Source organism: Tubulanus polymorphus, chromosome 7, assembly GCF_964204645.1.
Source record: "Tubulanus polymorphus chromosome 7, tnTubPoly1.2, whole genome shotgun sequence".
Classification (NCBI taxonomy): Eukaryota; Metazoa; Nemertea; class Palaeonemertea; order Tubulaniformes; family Tubulanidae; genus Tubulanus; species Tubulanus polymorphus.
This window is the reverse complement of record NC_134031.1, coordinates 10,299,301-10,324,250: the sequence shown is the minus strand read 5'-3', so window position 1 is coordinate 10,324,250 and position 24,950 is coordinate 10,299,301. Positions and strand designations below refer to the sequence as shown.

At 37.7% G+C, this 24,950-nt stretch overlaps 2 protein-coding genes across 13 annotated transcripts in view; one reads left to right on the top strand and one right to left on the bottom strand.

Moving 5' to 3' along the window:
• Positions 1-24,950, top strand: part of LOC141908094 (parafibromin-like) — a 139,057-nt gene that overhangs the window by 96,002 nt on the left and 18,105 nt on the right. For all 3 annotated transcript variants that reach the window (XM_074797928.1, XM_074797926.1, XM_074797927.1), the window contains exon 10: positions 6,669-6,806. In XM_074797928.1, coding sequence (XP_074654029.1) covers positions 6,669-6,806 — 138 coding nt within the window. The remainder of the gene's footprint in view (positions 1-6,668; positions 6,807-24,950) is intronic.
• On the bottom strand, positions 17,437-23,398 carry LOC141908513 (uncharacterized). Of its 10 annotated transcripts, none has more exons than XM_074798605.1 (6): positions 23,303-23,398; positions 21,150-21,254; positions 19,980-20,838; positions 19,520-19,602; positions 18,917-19,430; positions 17,437-18,807 (listed from the first exon to the last, which is right to left on the bottom strand). In XM_074798605.1, exons 2-4 carry the CDS (start codon positions 21,192-21,194, stop codon positions 19,598-19,600), a joined length of 909 nt encoding a protein of 302 aa, XP_074654706.1. In that variant the 5' UTR covers positions 21,195-21,254; positions 23,303-23,398; the 3' UTR covers positions 17,437-18,807; positions 18,917-19,430; positions 19,520-19,597. The 10 variants fall into 10 exon arrangements, with proteins under 10 accessions (XP_074654706.1, XP_074654708.1, XP_074654705.1 ...); XM_074798604.1 differs by having other exon boundaries at positions 17,439-18,807; positions 18,917-19,199; positions 19,291-19,602; XM_074798606.1 differs by having other exon boundaries at positions 17,439-18,807; positions 18,917-19,199.

Below are 24,950 nucleotides of genomic sequence, written 5' to 3'. Positions count from 1 at the left end.
TATTGTTAAACTTACTCCTTGAAACCCGCAGCGAAGGCAGCAGAAACCCTAATAATAATAATAATAATGAGCAGCAGGAATACAAAAGGGTTTCTGCGAAGGCAGCAGAAGCCCTAATAAGACAGCAGAAACCCTAAATATAGCTGCAAAGCAGCGATAACGGGTTTTCTGCAAATCCGCACCATGCCATTCAGGTTGGTAGGAATTATTGAACATTTAAATGCCGGTACATGAAATATAATGTATTGACAGATTTGAACCTAATATACAACCACTGTGTAAACGTCCAATGTGATTCAGCTTTGAAACCGAACTTACATGGACGCAAAATCAATAAATATTATTTGATTAGACCAAGCATTTATTTTGTATCACTACGCTTAAACTAGGCGTCCAGGGACACCATGCCCACTTGGAAAGTGGTTCCAAATGCTCAACAATCTAACAATTTCAATATTCAATGCCCCCTGGTGACCATATACAAAAACCAATGACCTTGAAACTCACCACAATCATAGAACATGTCAGCAGCTACGATTTTGTAATTGATTGTGATAACAAAATATGCCTCGTTACCAATTTGATATGGAAATTCTAAGTTATTCTACTATTCAACGCCCCTGGTGACCATATTCAGTACCAAATGACCTTGAAACTCACCACAATCTTAGAACATGTCGCGAACTATAACTTTGTAATTGATCATGGTAACAAAATATGCCTAGGTACCAATATAATAAGGAAATACTAAGTAATTCTACTATTCAACGCCCCCTGATGACCATATATAGTAACTAATGGCCTTAAAACTTGCCACAATCATAGATGATGTAATGAGATACAACTTTGCAATTGATTGTGGTTACAAAATATGCATTAATACGAATATAATATAGAAATACTAAGATATTGTATTATTCAACGCCCCCTGGTGGCCATATACAAAACCAATGACCTTGAAACTGACCACAATCATAGAACACGTTATGTGCAACAAGTTTCTAATTGATTGTGGCAAACAAAATACGCTTAGGTATCAATATAATGTGGAAAAACTTTTTCCCACCTATGAATGAGTACTGATGACACCAAGATGGCCGCTTATTGCGTCATAATTGGCTGATCAGAAATACCTGCCTCAGGTATAAAACATCCCTTTTCAAAGAATACCCATCACAAATTGCAATGAGAATTGGCAAACCAGTAGGGAGCTACAGGACTCAGAATTCGGGCCAAAATTGACATTTTTGTTCACTAAAAAAAGTCATAGGACGGTCATCTTGAGTCCGATCGACCCAATTTTTGTTAGGCTGATGGGCCCTAGGGGGATTCACATACATCGGAAAGATCAAGGTAATTGATCAAAGCGTCTTCAAAATTTCCCTCAAAATGTATAAAAAGTGCTGATTTTGGCAAACAACATTGGCTGCCAGTCGGCCATCTTGATTCTGACAGGGCCCGTTTTTGGGCTGAAGATTTGTCTAGAGTAGATACATGTGTAACCCAAATATCAGGACATTACATTGAAGTGTCTTCAAAACTTCCCGAAATAACTGGATTACGTCTACGGACGGACGAACGGATGGACGAAAAATTAACGCAATTGCCCGCTGGGACTAAAGTCCCAAGTGGGCTAAAAATGGATCTGTTCTATTAAGAAACTCATCTTAAGAATTGGCTGAGTCAATAGGTGTTGAATACATTTACTGATATAGTAACGTATTGGGATTTAGAATAGATTTCAAGGAATCAATCTTTTTATTGAAATTTTTGAATAAATACATATATTGTATTGTAGATTCACTCGATTGATTATGAATTGCTTTGGGCTGGGTATTCGGCCGATGTTGATTTTGGCTTTTATGGATTACTTATTCTATACTGATAAACAATTTAAACCTTGCAACACGTGCGTAAATATCAAACCTATTCCACTAGTGAATAAACTGTTAGCCACTGCAAACTATTCCAGTGTTATGTCGATCGTGTTAATCGCTTTGCTTGAGTTGAAAGATTCAGACCGTATGGTGTGATGCAACATCGGTCGAAGAGAGTTGGTGTTGACTGACTGCCCTTGACCATTTATCTTTAGACCATGAAAACCTATATACATGTATACAGTATTCAAACTTTCACCGATGTTGGATATTTGAATGAACATTGGCTTATTTCAATATTGTAAAGCAGGAAATAATAAGCCCAATCAATAGGCCCTATTCCCATTGGTATAATGCGTTCAGCTGTACCCTACACTCATCTGTCGAGATTGGAGAAATAGGTATACCAAACCTACGTACAGCAAAATGTACAGGCCTTTTCTTGTATACAAGCCTTGATCACATGAACGTTTTGGATCTAGGTTTGACTTTAAATGTCAGGTCAGCAGACAAGGCTTGAGCAAAATTTAATCACATGGCTCAATTAGCCTTTCTCTGTGCGAATACTTTAAGGTAGGGGACACACAAGCGTATTCTTTCGCTCGATCGCGACGATTCGCCAGTGAATTCGCCGCCGAATTTATATGCCCGATTAGAGTGGGCACACGTAGTGATGAAACCGAAATTCGGTCAGCGACCGGTACTTAGTGGAAGAGAGTTAACAACTCACATGATATCAACAATGCATCCTATTGGTTGATAAAAATGAAAAATGGATCGCTCGTCGGAATTCGCTGAGTGTGGGCAGATGAGCGAATTTGCGGGCGATCCGATCGCCGGCGTAAATAATCGGGCGAAAATATTAAACATGTATGATACGGGCGATCGAGTCAGCCGACGAAATCGTCATCACCGTGAGTGGCCACACGAGCGAATTTTTTGGGCGATCGGTTGAAAAAATACACGTGCCCCTACCTTTAGGCATACTGCATTGTTTTAATAATATCGAGTGAAAAGTGAATATACTGAATTAGATTTTAGGCTACTCCTGACCCAATCCTATCCATGTTATAATGACACCAGTATAGTAACATCAGTGTAGGGCCAACGAGAGCGAAAAAGTTGTGTTTGTAGTACATGGTAGGTAGCTCACTCAATACCTAAAATGATGTTGTTACCCCTACATGAATGTACAGTAATTTTCACAGATTAGCCTATATAAGTATGTTAACGCATGCGCAATGCAGTAGAATTCTGACTCGTAATATTGGGATTCGAAACCAAGTGAAAATAAATCCGACGGTAGTCCAGTGATTTACCCACTGAGCCACATTTCTCAACTGCAGGGTTTATAAATTAATTTACATTTATCTTTACCTAACCCTACCCTATCCCTATTCTTTGATGCATGCGTGTACACGTAGATTATTGAAGCATGGGCAGAGGGAATTCACGTACGGCTAACCTGTGGAGATCACTGTACAATCGAGTACGGTATGGGTAACGTCTTCGTACTTAAAATGGTATTGGCTACTATAATAGGCCTATAGACAAATTAATACCGGTAGGTTTCTTAGTTTCCACACTTCTCACAACCGAACCAACTCTGACCAACCAGTATGTTTTAGTCCCAGTGCGCACCAACCAACACAGGCCTAACACTGTTTGTCAACTGTCTGTGTGTTCCGTAGTAGTTGGCTATCGATAATCACCTGATACTTTTCTGTTGTTTCTTCTCTCTCTGAATGTAGTCGAACATAATTCTAGTAGCCACCCTCGACTCAACGACCTTGATTTAAACTTGATCAATTCAAAATGTATTTATTGGCGATTTTGTTTACATGAACAGATCAGCAATATAGTTAAATAAAATAACCAGAATAACAGGAAATCAATAATATAAAAGAGGTTACAACAACCAAATGCCTGTAAACCTGTCGGACTCGTGAACACCGGCCTCGTAAACTGTTGAACTTGGACCCGATATCGGAGCATTCCTTGGATGTATTATCGTTTCATCGGCACATTCAGGTATACCGTATGCAGAAGTACGGAACACCTGAAGGGACATACCGGTAGCCGATCACAGGCGTAGTATATTTCCGCCGGTGTTAGCTGTCTGGAAAGTAATTTTAAGTTTAAAATAGAGTGCAGAGTGCATTGATAGAATCTACGCGGAGGGAAAGTCTGTTATATTTCTATCAGAATTCTACATTCTGTTAAGTAGCTGTTAGTTGTCGAATCCAAGAGAAGATGAATTTTATGTGATGAAAAAAAGTGGAAGATATGTTTTTAATAATGATAATAATCAACAGAATTACAGGAGGGTTTTCGACGAAAGTCAGAAAAACCCTAATAATAATAATAGTAATAATAATTATAATCAGCAGAATTACAATAGGGTTTCTGCGAAAGCAGCAGAAACCCTAATAACATCATCGGGAAGTGATTTTGATTTTTAGGCCAGCCGTACACTGAGCCTATTTCTATACAAATGGAGCGAATTAAATTGACCAGATGGTTTCCAGATGAAAATCTTTTTCACTGTGCAACCTGGGCATATATTCATGATACAAATCGTGCATTCAAGCGTGCCGAATTTTGAGAAAGGGCCTCGTTAAAATTAACATCAGGTTTTTCTCGAAAATCTGAACGCAAAGCTGTCAGTTTAAAACGTCATTCAGAAAGCATTGTCTTCTCTATGATTGGCTTAGCCGCTGAAATCATCAGGTGTTCAGTTGATTCCGCGGTATCAACGGCTGTTTTATTTGCGGGTTTTATTTTAAGATTCAAAATTGTATTTCAAGACCAATTCCTGTGACCATTAGTCAATTTGGTTTTTGAGAGGAAGTTTGCACATCTGAATCCTTGACAATTGTTTGGGAAAAATTGCTTTTTCTCAAATCGGATAGATGACCTTGATAGGCAAATTAGCCATGTGCACGAATTGCAAATTCAATAAAATTTTACTTTATTGAGCAAAAAATTCCAATTCATCGAATTCCATTTTATTTTATTCTACGTTCAAATGTATTCATTAGACGATCAGTAAAGATTGATCTGAGGTATTCGTTCGTGCCAGCCCCAGTGTCTCTGTTAGTACTGTTGCTTATAAACACAGCCAGTCAATGAAAAATGATCTTTGTCATTCAAACCTACCGGGGCTGGAGAACCGACCACATGTATGAAGTTTTCTAGTTTCATTCTAAAGTTCTTGATTTTGAATCATTATTTGGGGAATTTTGTGTTGCGGATCTTTTTCATTCTCTGTCCTTTTCTTTCTCACACTTATTTTTCTGATGTGATTGATTTTTTCTTGAGTCTACTTTTTGATTCTCAAATATTCTCTTTTCTCTTCTTTTGACATTTCTTTTGACAAATTTTGGGCTGGTGTCTAATTTTTGTTAATACCTGTGCTTCATTGTCTCCTTTTTTAGTTCCACCCAACTTTATCTCTGCTGTTGTTTTTCCTCTTGATAAGTAAATAAACTGATCATTTTTTTTTATTGCAAAATTGTTTAAGATGGCGTATTTCATTCGCATGGCGGTGAAGTGCCATAGCATGGTGGGCCACTGTCTATAACCCCTCAACAAGGACATTGGACAAATACCAGAGATGAGAATTCCCCGCGGATCCGCGGTTTCCCGCGGATTTCAGTATTGAAAAATATCAATTTTCCAAATAGTCCAAAAATGATGTAAAAGTATGGGGGGGGGGTGATGATCTCACTCAATTGGTCCGGCGCGATCGGTAATCAGGTGAACCGTAAAAGCGTTCAGTGCCTGTTTTACTTATCGTCACGTAAAAGTATCGCATCTCAATGCATATTCATTGCAACACAGTGATTTTGTATGTACATTTGTACTACGATGAGTTTGTATGTATTTTATCGATCGGTTGCAGACACGCACGCACAGCAACAGTAGTAACGTATATAGGTCTACTTACTGTTGCTGCGTGTGTGTGGCGAACGCTTTCGGATATTATACACTACTTGGTGATGATTTTTAGTGAGCATTCATCGGCGCATTTTTACTGCAATAATTCAGGGCTCGACCCGTAATGCATGAGATGCTGAATGTCACCAAATGAGGATGTACCACATTGGAACTAGCCATTACCTTCCAAAATATAATAGTCGTTCATGGGTTCGAGATCGCTCTAAGTGCTCGGAAAACGTATTTAATTTCTAAAATTTTCTTGGGGGAGGGCCCCCAAACCCCCCCCAAATAGCTTCGCGTATGTCATTCAAGAAAAATAACCCGCGGATTTTACAGGTCGGCGTTCTCATCCCTGAAATACTGATACCATCAACAAAATTGCTGTCAGCCATTAGACAATACTGAAATTAATAGTGATGAAAATACTGAAATTTTGGGTTGATCAGGTCTGTTTCAACAAGCCAGCCAATCAGTGATCGCATTGCAAATTATGCTTGTAAATATTGCAGTTAACATCACATTCCCTTTCATAAAGCTGGTTTATGATGTTTTAGGGGTATTTATACCCAAAATAATGGAACCAAATTGTAAATTACTTGTGATGAGCTTTTATTATGTGATAGGCTGGATAACATAATATCCGGACTATATCTTTCTCACTAAACCAAACTGGTTTAGTTAAGTATTATCATGAATTGACCTTATCAACTTCTGATTAGTATTATGTTATTGGTGTTACCCCAGAGTCAGCTGATTGTTATTACTGAGTTTAATGTCTCTCTAATGATTCTCAAATTTTTTAATACTTGAAAGTACATTTTAAGAATTTAAGCTTGTTTTATTTTTAAGGTTTATCAGTACTGAGGAAAAACGAAGCAGAGGAACAAAACGTGACAATGAAGTTTTAATTCAACGGCAGAAAGATGGAAATCTTACAGTTCCTTACCGAATAATTGATAATCCTTCAAAGCTCTCACAGGATGACTGGTAAATGTTTTTTTTCGCTCACTTGGCATTTATGTGGATCCTTAACCCTTAACTTGCAGGTGGCTGTAGTCGAAACACTGGGGAACTGCGGTAGGGGACTGTAGTCAACAGCCTGACTTATCTCGCATTTAAAGTTTTTTTATCACTAGCGCCTAGCATCGCGTTGAGCCGTTGTTCTTAACGCAAAGTAACTGCTGATGCTCAAGAATCCAAACCCGAAAGTAATTTCTCATTTTGATATTTTGAAAAATTTTGACCTAAAAAACGCCCCGTAAATTTGATATTCTGGGATTTTGATGATGATTCAAACATTTAGACTGTAATAAGAACCATAATAAAGGTTGGATGTAGTAATCTACGGTGTCTTTATTTATGAAATATTGACAATGTAACACGAAATTGTGAGTATTCTGACTTTATAGGGGGTCTTTGTGCGCTGGCCCCCCAAAATTGACCCCACCCAGTGGACCCCTCCTTCAAAAATTGGAAGTTTTATCTTTCAGCACTATTCCGTGGCTATGATTATGAACTACTGCTTCGTGAAGTTTCAATACCCTATGGTCAATTCCAGTGTGACTTATGGGACATTTGGTAAAATCTCTATCTGTTTAGTGCTTCATTCACTCCTAATGTCATAAGTTTACTTGATGTCACTACTGTCAAAGTTTAAATGACCATTATTGCAAAAGATCAATCCAAAGTTGTCTAAACTATCTAGCTCCATTCTGATACAATCGATACTTGAGGCTCAGCGTGACTGATGGGACCATCCCTGACCACCATTTTTGTGTCACGTTTGTTAGTTTACAATATATATCTCAATTTTTGGTTCAGGGACACAATACTTGCAAGAAAACACAGGGATATTTGAAGCTTTTGTATGGTAGTATAACACAATACCTGGCTTCTTTATCAATCTGATGAGATGGCCAAAAGCAGTCTGACTTATGGGACAAAAAATGTGAAACGATATCCCAGCAACATACTGAATACTACTGTGATGAAGTATTAAAGCCAAATATCATATACCTAATCACTTAGAAATATCACGATTACATCAACAAGACTGATTAATAAAACTATGTAATTTCTGAAATAACTATATCAAATTATGTAATTTCAATGATGGGTTATTCATAAAAGGATAGACATTTCATTGCATTTCTAACTTTTGTTTAAAGATGCAGAGTTTATCAGCATAAACTTAAAAGTCGTCTTATTAGTTATTTTCTAAAAGTTTTCTCATAACATTAATTCTTATCATTTCACAGTTTCTTATGATGGTGTCCCTGGACCCCTAGTTCACAAAAGCAGTGTCAAGGGTCATTTGTGTATGAGAATAGTTTACTCTGTATAAGTTCAGGTCACATATGTGTTGCCATCGAGATGCAGATGCCCATAAGGATCATCTCATCCGCCCATCCATCCGTGTTTCCTTCCATTTTTTGGTTCCATTTGATAATTCAGTTCATACTGTATCATCTTTATATTTTTTCATCTTTATATTTGATTCTATGTTGTATCCATTGTATTGTATTCAGAAAACGTATGTTATTGCACAAGACTTGACTACAGTTGAAATAGTGTAATTAACATGAATGATTTTGTCACTGCTTGATATATAAACCAGTGTAAACTTTTGTCAGTCTCAGACCTGCCAACTGTTACGATTTTCCCGTAATCATTACGGATTGACATTACAAATTACGATGTTACGATTGGGTGTTCAAAATTACGATTTTAGTTTATTTTCATTACGTTCTACGGAAAATTCTAGCGTCGTTACGATATTCTTTAAAAATGACGAAAGATGATTTGATTTGTTCGAGCAGTTTGTGTACACTGACCGCTGGTGTGAGCTGACATACACGCGCCTGGCGCCGGCTGTCACCGTGGCAACCTATACACTGCGCGAGCGCCTTACTATACAGTACAACACAACAGTGCATCTGCTGTAACATATATCAACGTTGCTTGCAAGCGCGGAATTTTTTGCAATAACCCGACTGAAGTTATTTTATTCGTCTATCAATTCACGATTCTGCTTTATTTATTTGGTCGATGATAAACAAATTAAATTATAAAAGATTTGCAAACACGATCTCCCTTCGCCAACCATTCGCATCGGTTCTCGGCTGTAATTAGTGTGACTTATAATGGCGGCTGCCGACAGAAGTCGTGACGAATTCGGCGATGGTTTGATGGATTTAAGCGATGAAGACCCTAATAACAATGAACCAGCGAATAAAAGAAAGAGGCCGACCGGTACGCAAACGTTTCGGAGTAGTTACACTGTTAAATTCCCCTGCATGAAGGCCTCGAAGAGCTCGAAACACTCGTTTTGTACGGACTGTGGAGTTGATATTAACATAGCGCACGGCGGTATAACTGACATACAGCGTCATTTGGCGACGAAAAAACATAAGACTAACGCAAAAGCTTTTAAAAACAGATATGTCCAGAATTGGTGCTTCACAGGATTGTGGAAATATTTCCAGAAATTTCTGTCCAGAATTTTCTGCCAACTTTCTGTCCAGAATATCCTGCCAACATTTCTTTTTTCCAGAATTATCTGACAATCACAACTTATCAGTTCTTTAGAAACTCTGCATGTGGTTGCCATGAGTCTTTCGAAATCCATTTTAAATGTCTGAATCAGGCACACAGAGCTGCCAACCAGTCTGATTTTCCCGAAACTGTTCAGTAAAATCGTGTGAAAATACAGCGTTCTGTTTTTAGAAAATTGTCACGAATTTTCATTCACCTGAGAATACTCAAAAAAAATTTGACTAGTAACGGAAAAACTTAACCTTTTTTATGGAAAATTGTATCGTTCTCTTTTAAATCTCTTAGAATCATTCTTGTCAACTCAAATTATACTCAATGGGACACTGTACTAGTACGTCATCTGTACTAAGATGAAGATGGCACACTAGTTCAGTCTGAAAACAAAAGTTTTGTTCGACGTAATTTACCTTAATACAGATTTTTGAAACCTCAATACTGATTTTGAAAACGTCTTCAGGTTTGAAAATTTGGGAATACTGGAAAATTTTTGAAAATACTGATAAACTTGGACATGTGTTCAGCAAAAGATAAAATCTAGGTTGGCAGCTCTGGGCATACCCTATCTCTATCCCTATAGATTATAAACCCTCTAGTCTCTTAAACCTCAGAAGCCTAAAACTATAAACTTTAAACCCTAACCCCTAGACTCTCAACCCTAAACCTACAGACCTTTAAACCCTTAAGCCTAGGGCACATCGACAGTGCGATTGAAGACAACTAGTTGCAAGGCAGTTTTTGGTGCGTTAGAGGAACTGGCTGGATACGATCAGTTGCTTGAACGTGTCGATTTGAGTGAGCTTACGATTGGTAAGCGTCGATCTATCTCCAATTCCAGCCAGTTGCCCATGTTCTACTTTTGAGCAACTGGTTGTACTCAATCGCAGTTATATCCATCGATGTGCGCGCTCTGGATCTCGACAATCGACACGCGCCATGCAGTTGCTGCAACTGACCGGTTGTAACTAGGTTTCGATGTGCGCGGGATAATCGGGATAATCGTTCGGTAGCAACTAGTTGTCTCCAATCGCAGTGTCGATGTGCGCTAGGCTTTACCCCCTTACTCCTAGACTCTAAACCCTAAACCTACAGACCCTCTAAACCCTTAACCTAGAGACTTTAAACCCTCTAAACCCTAAACCTATAGACCCTCTACACCCTAACCCCAAAGCCCTAGCTAAACCTATAGTTTAAACCCTCTAAACGGAAACCCCCTAGCCTCTAGACCCTAACTTTTTAGCCCACTTGGGACTTTAGTCCCAGCGGGCTATTGCGTTCACTTTTCGTTCGTCCGTCCGTCCGTCCGTAGACGGAATCCAGTTATTTTGGGAAGTTTTGAAGACGCTTCAAGGTAATGTCTTGATATTTGGGTTACATATGTATCTACCCTAGACACATCTTCAGCCAAAAAACTGGCCCTGTCAGAATCAAGATGGCCGACTGGCAGCCATTGTTGTTCGCCAAAATCAGCACTTTTTACTCATTTTTGAACTTTTTGAGGGAAATTTTGAAGACGCTTTGATCAATAACCTTGATCTTTCGGATATATGTGAATCCCCCCAGGGCCCATCAACATAACAAAAATTGGGTTGGTCGGACTCAAGATGGCCGTCCTATGACCTTTTTAGTGCCCAAAAATCTTAATTTTGGCCCCAATTCTGCGTCCTGTAGCTTCCTACTGGTTTGCCATTTCTCATTACAATTTGTGATGGGTATTCTTTGGAAAGGGATGTTTTATACCTGAGACAGGTGTTTTCATCAGCCAATTATGACGCAATTCGCGGCCATCTTGGTGTCACCAGTACTCATTCGTAAGTGGGAAAATGTTTTTCCACATTATATTGATACAAAATTGATATTGATATACAAAATATGTTATACAATACTAAAGTCCTAATTGAAAATTATTGGTATTGAAAAAAATAGCAACAAATACAATATGACATAGCCGAACCACAGATACAATATGCATATGTATATATAAAACTGAAGCAATAATAACCCCCTTTGCATTCCCTTAACTATAATCATAATAATAAATATAGCTGCAAAGCAGCGATGACAGGTTTTCTGTAAAGCCATTCAGAATGATGGGAATTGTAGTAAATTGAAATATCGATACATAGAATAAAATGCATTGACTGATTCGAACCTAATATGCAACCACTGTGTAAACGTCAAATATGATTCAGCTTTGAAACTGAACATACGCGGACGTACAATCACAAATATTAATATATTTGACCAGGCGTTTATTTTGGCATTCAAACATCATGATACTGTATTATCACCATCCTTAAAAATGGATCTGTCTATTAAGAACTCATCTTAAGCACATGCTGAGCCGATAGATTGATTGAATTCACAGATAAGAACGTATTATGATTTAGAATAGATTTAAGAAGTTAATGTTTTTATTGAAATATTTGAATAAATACATATATTGTAGTGTAGATTCAATCAATAAATTATGAATTGATTTGGTCTGGGTTTCCGGCTGATGTTGATTTTGACTTTTATGGATTACAAATTCTATAGTGATAAACAATTGATACCTGCAACATGTGTGTAAATCAAACCTATTCCACAAGTTGCGTGTGTTTCCTAATAAACGGGAGAGTCACTCTTGATCTGAGTTATTAGAACTAGGGGTCCAGGGACACCATGCCCACGTGGGAAGTGGTTCCAAATGCTCAACAATCTAACAATTCAGGTATCAAAGGTATAAAACATCCCTTTTCAAAGAATACCCATCACAAACTGCAATGAGAAATGGCCAACTCAGAATTCGGGCCAAAATTGACATTTTTGGACACTAAAAGGTCATAGGACGGCCATCTTGAGTCCGTATCCCAATTTTTGTTATGCTGATGGGCCCAGGGGGCATTCACATATATCCAAAAGATCAAGGTAATTGATCAAAGCATCTTCAAAATTTCCCTTAAAAAGTTCAAAAATGTGTAAAAAGTGTTGATTTTGGCAAATAACAATGGCTGCCAGTCGGCCATCTTGATTCTGACAGCCAGTTTTTGGGCTGAAGATGTGTCTAGGGTAGATACATGTGTAACCCAAATATCAAGACATTACATTGAAGCGTCTTCAAAACTTCCTAAAATAACTGATTTCTGATGAAGGATGGACGACGGACGAAAAGTGAACGCAATAGCCCGCTGGGACTCAAGTCCCAAGTGGGCTAAAAATAATGTTCATTTAGTTATAGAAATTCATTGCCTTTTTGGAGTTTCTGTAATAATATTTGTTCTGCCCTAATTTTTATTACTGTATGAACCAATGATATGCTTTGTAAATATGATGTAATAAAATAAATTTGAATTAAATTTGAACATGAGAATCAAGCATAACTTGTGTTTTTTCAACTTGTCTTACTTGTCTTTTGTTAACAGTTCCAGAGTTTCAATTACAATCAAATCCAAATTGGCTAAAAAGTACATAGGACTAAATGAAATGAACCGTTAGTTACTGCAAACCTATTCCAGTGTCATGTCGATCGTGTTGAATCACATTCCTTGAGTTAAAAGAATCAGATCTTCTATGGTACAACATCGGTCGAAGAGAGATATCTTGGTGTTGACGGTCCTTGACCATCTAACTTCATGCGTTTGACATTGGAATCAGCATCATACCCATTTGAACTGCAAAATATTCATACAACATGAAAATCTACAGTACATGTATACAGTAATCAAACTTTCACCGATGTTGGATATTTGAATGAACATTAGGTTTATTTCAGTATTCTAAAGCAGGAAATAATAAGCCCAATCAATAGGCCCTATTCCCATTGGAACAATTGTATAATGCGTACAGCTGTACCGTACGCTTATCAGTCAAGAATGGAGAAATCGGTATACCAAACCTACGAACAGCAAAATGTACTGGCCTACAACAGGCAGATTTCTGGTATACAAGCCGTCACCACATTGACTATTAATGTCAGCAGGTCAGAGAAGGCCTGGCCAAATTTAATCACATGGCTCAAATCAATTAGCCTTTCTGCGTGTGAATACTTCACTGTATTGTGGGATCATTCATTTATTACGTACGCATTAGGGGAGGGGGAGGGGTCAGGGCAATTACGTACTGTAATGCTTAATGTACATGAAAAAATGGCAGATTTTGCGTACAAAGGGAGAGGGGGTTGAAATAATCAAATTTTATGCGTACATAATAAATGAATATTCCTGTTTTAAAAATAGGCCTATCGAGTGAATTAGTACATAGACTGAATTAGACTTTAGATTAGTCCTGGCCAAATCCTATCCATGTTATAATTGCACCAGTTATAGTAACATCATTGTAGGAGGATGACCGCCGACGAGAGGGAAAAAGTTGTGTTTGTAGTACATAGGCATGGTAGGCTTGTCGTACTCACTTAATACCCGGTACTTAAAACGCTTTTGTTACCTGTACGTGACTGTACGGTGATTTCTACAGGTTAGCCGTATGTGAGTATGTTGACGCTCAGACTTGCAATATTTGGATTCGAAACCAAACGAAAAAAAAATCCAGTTGCAGTCCAGTGATTTACCCACTGTGCCACAGAACGTAACTGCAGGGTGGATGAAATTTGATTTACAAATAGCCTAGCCTCACCTAACCCAAACTCTATTCTTTCACGCATGCACGTTTGCAGATTATAGGAACTCACTTACGGCCTTTTTAGGGAACTCACGTACGGTTAACCTGTGGATATCACCGTACAGTCACTGGCACGTATGGGTAACAACTTCGTACTTAAAAAATGGTAATTGGCGGTAAAAGTGCAGATCCGCACCTCTCGTGATTGACGCAATCTGCTGAATGACAGAATCCTGGCTAAAATCTTTCTACTCCCTCTAGTGAAGATATCTTAAAATTAACCAATGGCAACGTACTGAATTGCTGATGACATTTTGAATCTGAAACAATGATATTTTACGTAATTGATTGAACCGTTTACGCGGAGAGGTGCGGAGCTGCACTTTTACCGTATTGGCTACTAGAGGAACTCACGTACGGCGTTAGTAGGGAACTCACGTACGGTTAACCTGTGGAGATCACCATACAGTCACGTACGAGTAACAAATAAATACCCGTACTGCGGTAGGCTTTCTTAGCTTCCACACTTCACAACCGAACCAACTGACCAACCAGTATATTTATTCCCAGTACGCACCAACCGGCACAGGCCTAACTGTTTGTCAACTGTGTGTACCGTAGTAGGCTATCGATAATCACCTGATACTTTTCTGTCGTTTGTTTTCTCTCTCTCTGAGACGAACGTAATTCTAGCAGCCCTCCGCGACTCAACGACCTTGATTTAAACTTGATCAATTCAAAATCTGTTTATTGACGCTTTTGGTTACATGAACTGATCAGCAATATACTCAAATGAAATAACCGGAATAACAAGAAATCAAAAATATTAAAGTGGTAACAAACAAATGCCCGTAAACCTGTCAGACACGCGAACGCCGGACTCGTTAACTCTTGGACTCGGACCTGCTGAGCAATAAATTCATAAAATTGACTTTGAAATTGATTGTGGAGAAGAGAGGGAATAATTCGATAGCTCTTCCTCATAAAGAATAGAGAAATTTCGGAAAGAAAACACAACATCGCTACTAATTGAACGGGGCCAAATTTCCGATGTTTACGGCTCGACAGTGCCTTTATAACGTGGATTTATCAAAATTCCCATGCAGTATCTGGAGATTGAAGTGAGCTGAAAGATATCATACGGATTGTATCGGCGACAGCGGTAAGGTAAGGAAGCCTTTACACTTTTAACAAAAACTATGTGGAAAAGGGAAAAAATAAATAAATATAGCTGCAAAGCAGCGATAACGGGTTTCTGCCTTGCCGGGTTAAATACCATACGAGGAAGGTTGCAAAATATTTCACTGAAATCAGTTCATTACATACCACTATCTATGAAGAAGCGCCACCTAGGGGTCAGCCTGTATCATGGGTCAGCCCATATCATGGATATGTTGACCCATGGCTCTTAAGTGCAAAGTAATGATGTACCAAGTTTAGGGAAAATAACTTCAAGAAAATAGGTGATACAGTGTTCTACCATTCCCTCGTAGCAGTTGTATCAACTAATTTAGCTGGTTACCCTAGTATACCTATGTTCATGTACTCACACCAGGTTTTGTGATATCTACAATAAAATGGCAGAATAACACCCGAAAAACGGATGCTAGAATGACTTTTCAAGATTTACGCCTCCTAGGGATTAGAATAGGAACTAATTATGTGAGGGGATCTCATATCAAAGTACATGTGTATCTATTTTCATAGAAATCCCTCCATCCGATAAGTAGATATCAATGAAAATGCATTTCCAACAATTTGTAGCTGGCGCTACTGGAGCACCATATGAGTTACCTACTTAAACCATACACCAATACAAGTGTCTTGTAAAGGGCTACTAACCCAGTGCTTCATCTAGCCAAAAATAGAAGGGCGGTCCGCCCAGCCCCCAAAAATAGCCGCCCTTGTGCCCTCATCACGATAACTGCGGGTAGATTTAAGCATTACGGAGATAGGATCGTTTCCAGCCTTTCTGTATAGTAAAGCTAAACGACCGGCGCGCGTTGCATCATGGGTGAATTTATTATAAAACATGGCGGAAATATTAAAGTAGGATTAACGTATCGCTGGTAGATTATCAAATATTTATCCATTATCAAAGCCCATATTCAAGTGCCTGTGCGTAGTTATACCATACATCAATAAAAACGTCTTCGCAAGGGCTACTGATCACTCGTTGCAACCACGATTCTATCTCCAACGGTTAAGGAGCTAGGAGCAAAAATCTCATTAAAAATTTTGGGGGCCCATTTTCTAGTCCGAAGAGCCCAAACGATTAATCGCAGATAGGGCGTGCCAATCACTTTTTTAACCTCCGGGCTGTTATGAACAACTTTCGTGCTCGCCCGAAGCTGAAAAGTCAAAGACAAAAAATTTTCTCACACAGTAACTTTTCGATGTCAGAATTTTCAAATGTAAAACACCCCCTGGTGGGTGAACGGGGTCCCCGATCTAAGATCCCCTCGACTTACCTCAAGGTACCTGTGTTCCGTACATCTCACGAAAGTTTCAAGTAAATCCGTCAAGGAATATTGTAATGCTAACAGAATATAGACATCCAGGCTCTCGTGTATAGATACCGTAGCTGCATTCATTAGCTCTATCCAGGGAAGTTACTGCAAGGGCTATTGCTTGTATATGCAGCACAAAAATTCCTCAGTTGCGTTCACTCGAGACTGACCCCATTCAGTGCGCCACATATATATAAAGATACTAAAAAACTACAGATCTAGGACACCAGCTCTATCACTGCTTATATGGACACTGACACAAACAGACGCACTGACGCGCTGTGGGAATGACACGTAGGCAATACACATACGTAGATGGATACTGTTTTAATCGGGCTTAAATTTCGATGTTTAGAGACTCACAGTGAGTAAACAGTGCAATTCTGATTAATATCACGTACAGTATTTGTCAATGCAGCGTAGTACTTGTGATACAGAATGGTTTCACCGACAGTGAAAGTAAGTTGCAGTTGTTTATATCCTTTCAGTAAGATCCAGTGTGAAAAAGAATATAATAATAATAATAATAATAATAATCAGCAGGAATACAATAGGGTTTCTGCGAAGGCAGCAGAAACCCTAATAATAATAATAATTATAATCAGCAGGAATACAATAGGGTTTCTGCGAAGGCAGCAGAAACCCTAATAATAATCACGCGAATTTCAATAGGGTTTTCTGTGAAGCAACAGAAAACCCTAATTATAATAATGATAATGATAAATATAGCTGCATAGCAGCGATAACGGGTTTCTGCCTAACTTTCATATGTCGCACTGGCGAATGACGAACTACTTACTAGCAACCTGGCGGATTGTCACTAGCTATGAGTGGAATCCTCAATTGCCACAGCAGCACTGCAGGAACCCCATTGTACTGTGGCAGTCGCCATGCCATCAAGCTCAAATCCTTGCCAGGGACAATGTAGTAAATGACATCAGAACTTGGCCAAGCATATGGGGATAAGCACCAAATTTGGAAACAATAATTATACACAACACATATCATCATACCATCCACCTTTTATTTATATTTCATCCCACAACATTGATTACAAACATTTCTGAATACTATCTCACTGCACAATACAAAATACATACATCGCCACAAATGATTGCTACATGATCAATTACCATTTCCTATATATTCAATACAATCCTTCATACAGTTCCATACATAATCATTCATAAGACTGTACATATGTGTTTAGTAATATTAATGGTGGTAATATATGTACAGTGTTATCACATCAAAACCTATGGCAACAACGCATCAATATCCCCCAGCATGAAATAATACTCATTTTGTACACTGTACATAGCTGTTACATTCCAACACATCCATTCCACACAGTGACCGCTTCATCCCCATGACAGCTAGATATATACATCCACCACCATATCTTACTGTTACATTGCTACATATCAATCACAATGTCAAATATCATTCATGCCCCATTACAACTATCTACATACTTTCCCCAGCTTATACCACTGTTACTTAACAACATATCAATTCCAAATACACACTGTTTCATTCCCTAGAAACTAGGTACATCAATTTACCCATTTACTATTGTCACACAATCTTCAAAAACACTAAAATATAAACCCTGTCACTCATAAATGAATTCACATAAAGGTCACATAAAATTAAAATCATAACTACACATGCCTGTATATACAAAACCCCACTATTGTAACACACCTGACCCTCCTATATGCATCCACATAGATGTTTCCACATATCGAAATCAAAACATACACTACATACACACCACTACACAACACCCTGCTTCATTAATACGCGTCACCCTCTGACATATATTCGCAGAGGAGACTCTACAGAACGAAATATTATAACCTCCCATACACATTTACACAACCCAGTACCATAACCTCCTACACATGTGTCATGATAAGCAAACAACATCGAAATTCAAATGTGTACAAGCGGACAGAATTAAACAACATAAACCTATTACCAACTTGTGACATTATCATATTATAACATTACAAAACCCATCCAAATAGGAGACTCTGATAATCGAAACATTTACTACATTTGCACCAGCACACAACTCCCCTATAAACAAATCTGCCTGAATAACCATAAAAGCGATAACATTAAAAACCTCATTTTCTAATGAGTAAATACAGTTTATAAACTGTATTTACTCATTAGTTTTTTCAGTATTTTGTCGCTTGCCACACCAAGAGCAAATACATTCCTCAGATTGTTTCACACATGACACAACTTCATAGTGTACACCTCTGCAATTTTTCAAATAAATGTTGCCATTTAATTCACACACACGATTTGGTGCACTGAAAGTAGAACCAGCGAATCGTAACCAACCATTGCCTACAAATGTATATATATCAGCATGCAGTAAATCAGCTGTTGCAAGAATTTCAACCTCTGTCACCAAAGTACCTGTATATTTCATACGGGATTCATCAATATACTCATTTATAGTAAGTTGTGGATTTCTCAGATGTGGTTGGAATTTGTCGGAATTCTGCCGCATGTGCTTTAAAACTTCAGTGTGTATAGCCCGATGATATTGCTCAGTTCCACAGATTGAATATGAAATATGAAATATGAAAAAAACAGCTTCCATCGCCTTTAATATTCTGCGTGTTACATGGAGAGTAGAGTTGTCCATCATATTTGGGCATACATTCATATCCGAGAGTTGAGGGTCGACAATGAATACCTAGAATAGAGCATAATGTTTTGCACTGACCTTTTTCTAGTGGGTTGTAAATTAAATCATCATGCTGCACGGATTCACTAGTAACAATTACATCGCATTCATCTACTTTTGGGTTTGTATAGGGCAGTTCATCTTCACTACTTGTTTGTTGGTAGTTTGGAGAGTATGTAGTCGTTGTTTCGATAATGCTATTCTCTACAGTAGTTTCAATTTCATGGTTGATAGAAGCCACTGTAATTTCATACTGTATTGGTTGCCTCTGATTCATTGAAGCTGCAAGATTCTGACAATGTTTGACAATACAATTAACACAAGAGTACCTTACTAATACAGCATGTCCATCAGCGGTCATCATTCCTGATGCATCTCTCGAATGTGAATCAAATACCCAGTACATGTCATCCTGTTTTAAAACACAAAATGTATTTCCAGCAAATGTTATAAAGCATGTGTCGTAATTAAGCAGATTATTGTGCAAACATTCATGTAGTTCACTGATAATTCCAAAATTTCCAGCTCTCATTTCATCAGATAATTCAGATATAGCAACTTGAGGGGATCCAACAGTCACATTATAAATGGAATTTCCAATCTCAACAGCAGTTGGTAGCTCACTGATCAATAAATACATATTTGTTATTGTATTCATATTAGTCAATGTTGCGTATAAATCATTTCCAATATTCAATACTGAATCAATATCATGAGGCATCCAGTTTATTACAGCTTTATTTGATGCATGAATCATTGCAGCTAATGCATTTGTTACACATTGCTTACCTGAATGAATATCGTATTTTGGATGACCCTGGTGGAAATTTCCATGAATTGATGAACATCTCATATTCTCAGCACTTAAACATGACTCACTGTTACCAAAATTGCCATCACAATCTCTACACGAAATCATACTCGAAATTGGTTGAATAGATGAGTCAGCTTTCATTTTCGATGAGGTTTCATGTATATTGTGACCAGCGTTATCATGTTGAATCTTATCACAGTTGTCAAGTGTAATCTTTTCACAGATTCCATATATAGCCTTATCATAGTTGCCTTGTTTAGTCTTATCATAGTTGTCATGCATAATCTTATCACAGTTGTCATGATTGAAGTCACAAAAAACTGATTTCACTTCAGTTGTCTCAACTTTGTTTTTTGTCATATCTTCATTCGAATTAGTTCCACAATTTTGATTCATAGTCTGATCATAGATCTCATTAATATTCATTTCATGTTTTTCAGTCATTTTCATTTCATCTTTTTCATTTGTTTTCAAATCATAGTTTCCATTCATATGCATTTCATATTTTTCATTCATTTTCATTCCATGTTTTTCAGTCATTTTCATTTCATCTTTTTCATTTGCATTCAATTCATAGTTCTCATTAGTTTTTGGTTCAAAGTTTTCATTGATTTTCACTTCATACTTCTTGTTTTGATTGTTATCAGAGTTTTCTTTTTGCGTTTCGTTAAAGTTTTCATTTTGAGCGTTTTTTAGGTTTTCATTTAAGATTTCATTTTCAACTCTTCTGTAGTCTTCATCTTGAGATTTTTCATAATTTTTTTCCATTGATCCTTTTTTCATCTCTCTGTTTTGTCCAGTTAGGGCTGAGGGAACTCCAACCACCTCCACCTTCTGAAAATAGAAAAAAAATTCATTCACTATACGTTCGTAGAATTTTCTAATGAGTTCAATTCAATTCAATAGCTTATAATTATCTCAACAAGAACCAGGGATGATACGACACTGGTCAGTTACACACCCTCTAAGCAACTGGTTTATGATTTACTGATATGGTTTTTTCTGATAAAATACCAAAATCAGGCACCAAAATATTGCGCAGCTAACACATGTGATGAACAGTTTAATGAATTTTTTACTCGGAAAAAAGGCCTACATACTTCTTACTAGAAGATTAACATTTGCCTATGAAAAGAGGGTCTTACCTTCTTCGGCTGAAAGCTACCAGCTCTTCTTTTCCTTTTAGGCATGATGAGTAATGTACTGATCAATATCCTATTTCAAGTATCAACAAGTATCAAGTATGTGACCTATCACAAAAGAAACATTATCACAGCATTATTAATCAGCCTGTAGGAACTTTCTCTAAAATTTCGAAACAATAGGTGACACCTGCTACAAATAGGTATGGTGTGTTGAACAAGCAGCCTGTCAGCTGTGATAGCTCCGCTGGGTTTGGTTGATGGCAAGATTGGAAGAAAATTGAATAAAATGTGTTGAAAACAATGCATCAAAAATGTCTCCAAAACTAAACAAATTAACTGGATTTTGTTTGCAAACTTTTGGAATAAACCCTATAACCCACATAGGCTAGACGTAGTATCCTGAACAAATGTGCAACGACGAGTATTAAAACAGGCAGTGAACACTATTATGGTTCGCCCGATTACCGATTGGTGGCTCATTTTAAGATGGGTTGAAACAAAAATAAAAGGGTGGTCTTCCCTCTGAAACCTGTTGTTGCGGGGAATACCTGCATGATGAGTCTTGTTTAAAAAAATAAATAAATAGGAAATTGAATAATTGGTCGTCAGGTTCCGTTTTAGAAAAGGAATGATGCCAATACAAATATCAACAAATTCAAGTTCTGGAATTACTCGTATGATGGCACTAGTCAGAACCGGAAATTGGAACCTAAATCCACCTTGTTTTGTTGATTTGCAATAAAGATCTCTCGCTTCAAGTTTTTAATGAGCATTTTTTTTCACTAAATTTGTGATTTTTGGAAAATTTTTGACAGTTGAAGTAACGTTTTGTCCAATCTAACAGATTTCCAGGATATCATACTTAAAGGATTAAACGTGATGATGTATGTACGTAAAATACACTTACTAAAAAGGAAGTGCATATTTAACCTGGATCCGGTCACCGACTTCTGAACGCTATTTTGCCAAATCCATTTATTATGTAACAATTAAATCATTTTATTGGGTTTAGGGTAAGGGTTTGGATAGGGTTAGTGTCAAGAGGGTGAGAAGAGGGTCCACAGGGTTCGATTTCACAAGTAGGGATAGGGTTAGGGTTAGGTGAGGCTAAATGTAGCTAAAACATTCGGATGGTTTTCAATGAGCTCTGTGATCTAATAGGAAGACGCTAGGCTAGTAATTCACTGGTCCGGGTAAACTCTGTTCTCCACACTTCCTTCCAATTATCTAAGCCGCGCACCTCTTTGCGCATGTGCGTAGTAAATCAGCCAATTTAGAGACAATATTTGGCAAAATAGCGTTCAGAAGTCAGTGACCAGATCCAGTAAAATAACTACTGCCTACTAAAAAATTGAGAGGCCAGATTTTTATTGCAAATAAACTAGAACATGGCAGATTTAGGTACCAATATCCAGTTCTAACTAGCGCCATCAGTCGAGAAATTCAAGAACCTGACATTGTCGATTTCCCCAATAATTAGGCAGGCACAATTAGGCCTATGGGCCTAGGTAGATTGAATATACAAACAGTAGACTTAAGCTTGAATCAGATCCAGAAAGCAGGATACATTTTTACACTCCCAAATGGTCTGACATGAGTGGGCGGAGTGTACTGTAATTTATGTATAATAGGCCTTCAATTTGAAATTAGCTGACATACGATTTCAATTAAGATATTTCTGTGTTCATTAAAATTGGCAGTCCCTTCTTATAGTATTTATTCACATTCACGAAAACCTGATGACTTGTTCGCATTCAGCAGAATCGGGTGGCTTAATCATAAGTCACAGGGTCAGGGAGATGGAGTGCTCCCTGCTCTCGCACACAGACACACACACACTAGTGCAGTTCAAATCCCATTATTCAATATTTAAGCTGCTGTCTATATAGGCCTAAATATTTTCTACCCATACCACAAACACTATTATTAAATCATACGCATTGGGTCAACCTTAACACCTAGCCCAAATTTGGCCTTTTAAAAGCTACTTCTATGTGTAAGTCATGCGGGATTCGATATCGATCTCACACCAACCAGACCCGACTGCTACCACAACGCGCGGATCAAGACGAATTCCGGTCGGCTTTTAATACCAGTCGTCAGATTACGTGGAAAAATACATCATATTAGGCCTAACCGTTATATATACATACCTCTCTGAAGATTGGTCACAGAAACACACAACAAAGTCGTAAAAATGCAAGTAACGTAGAGTGGCGTCGCACGTTGTAAAATAAAGAAAATGGCGTCCGAGCTAAATTGACGCATGCGCACGAAATCTGAAAACATTGAATGGATGTCGTAGGTCGAACCCCGATTTATAAATCCGAATCCGTGATTTATTTTGAAGCTCAAGGTCGTCGGGTAATTTGCAGGCTTTTCACGATGTACATTTATCAATGGATGATGATTCTTGCGACATTCTTATTTCCTGTTTAGACCAAATAATTACGCGGGATTAATTCATAATCAATTATAATACGCAAATTGGAAATGGTCAGGCGCTGAGTTATATTTCTTTCATAATTGAAAATTAGGTTTATAAGCTGCTAGTAGTCGAATCTGAGAGGAGTTACATTTTATGAAAAATTTTTGGCTGGAAAGAGGAAAATTAATAATAATAATAATAATAATAATAATAATAATAATAATAATCAACAGAATTACAAGAGGGTTTCTGCGAAAGCAGCAGAAACCCTAATAATAGTACGAGTAATTATATTAATAATAAATAAATGAGTGAATAGCAATGATAATAACAATGGTATTGATAATAAGAATTACACTTATGATGATATTAATTAATGAATAATATATGATAGTAGATAATAATGTTTATAAATAATGATTATGGTAAACATGATGATGGTAATAATAATGATTAGGCCATCCCAAAATAATGGTCTGTTAATGGTCTGAGTGAAAACTTTTTCTTTGGATTCATTGAAATAAATCTTATTTTTGATAAAAAAGGCCGACCGACCGACCCACTGCCGATGTATGAGCTGCGTATGTTTGAAGTCAAGTGTGCATCATGTGAAAACATGCCATGACGTGTGGCCTAGTTTAAGTTTTCCAGGAAACTGGCAGTGTTCCAATAAGCTGCCATTCATTCTTAGTGACTATATTAAAGCTGGTATCGTAAAAGCGTGCATATATACTAATGTGCTGTTTCATTTTGAACACACAGATGACACTCTGGACGAAGTTATGTCAAAAGAACATATTCTTTGTCTCCTTGCCACTGTTGCCGATACAATCCGTATGATATCCTTCAGCTCACTTTGATCTACAAATACTTTTGCGTATTTTGATGAATCAACCTTACAAATGCACTGTGGAGTCGTAAACATCGAAAATTGGGCCCCATTCAATGAGTCAACATGTTTTTCTAAGTTATCATTCTGACATCTACCGCAGGTTTCTCGTCATGTTGATTTTCAATTCAAGCATACATTAACAGATTTATTACCCCAAGATTGTACAATCACCCACGGTCTTCAAACAGTAATTTTAACAATCATCGATTTTCTTCGTTTGTACATATTACACACGATCAGATGCAACGGAGAAAAGCTGTTGTGTCGATTAGGTATCAAAATGAAATAATTTATTACTTGATTTGGCCGCGGGCTTCAAACATTTATCAATATTTAACTTTTCCTACAGTACATACCGATCTTATCAAATCCACAATACAAGTATTTGACTCACTCTTATCAGTAAGCTGCACTCATGTTTGATAGGCCTATTCGGAATAAGTGTTCACCGCGGGGGATAGGAGATCGTTTCTAGGTCGCT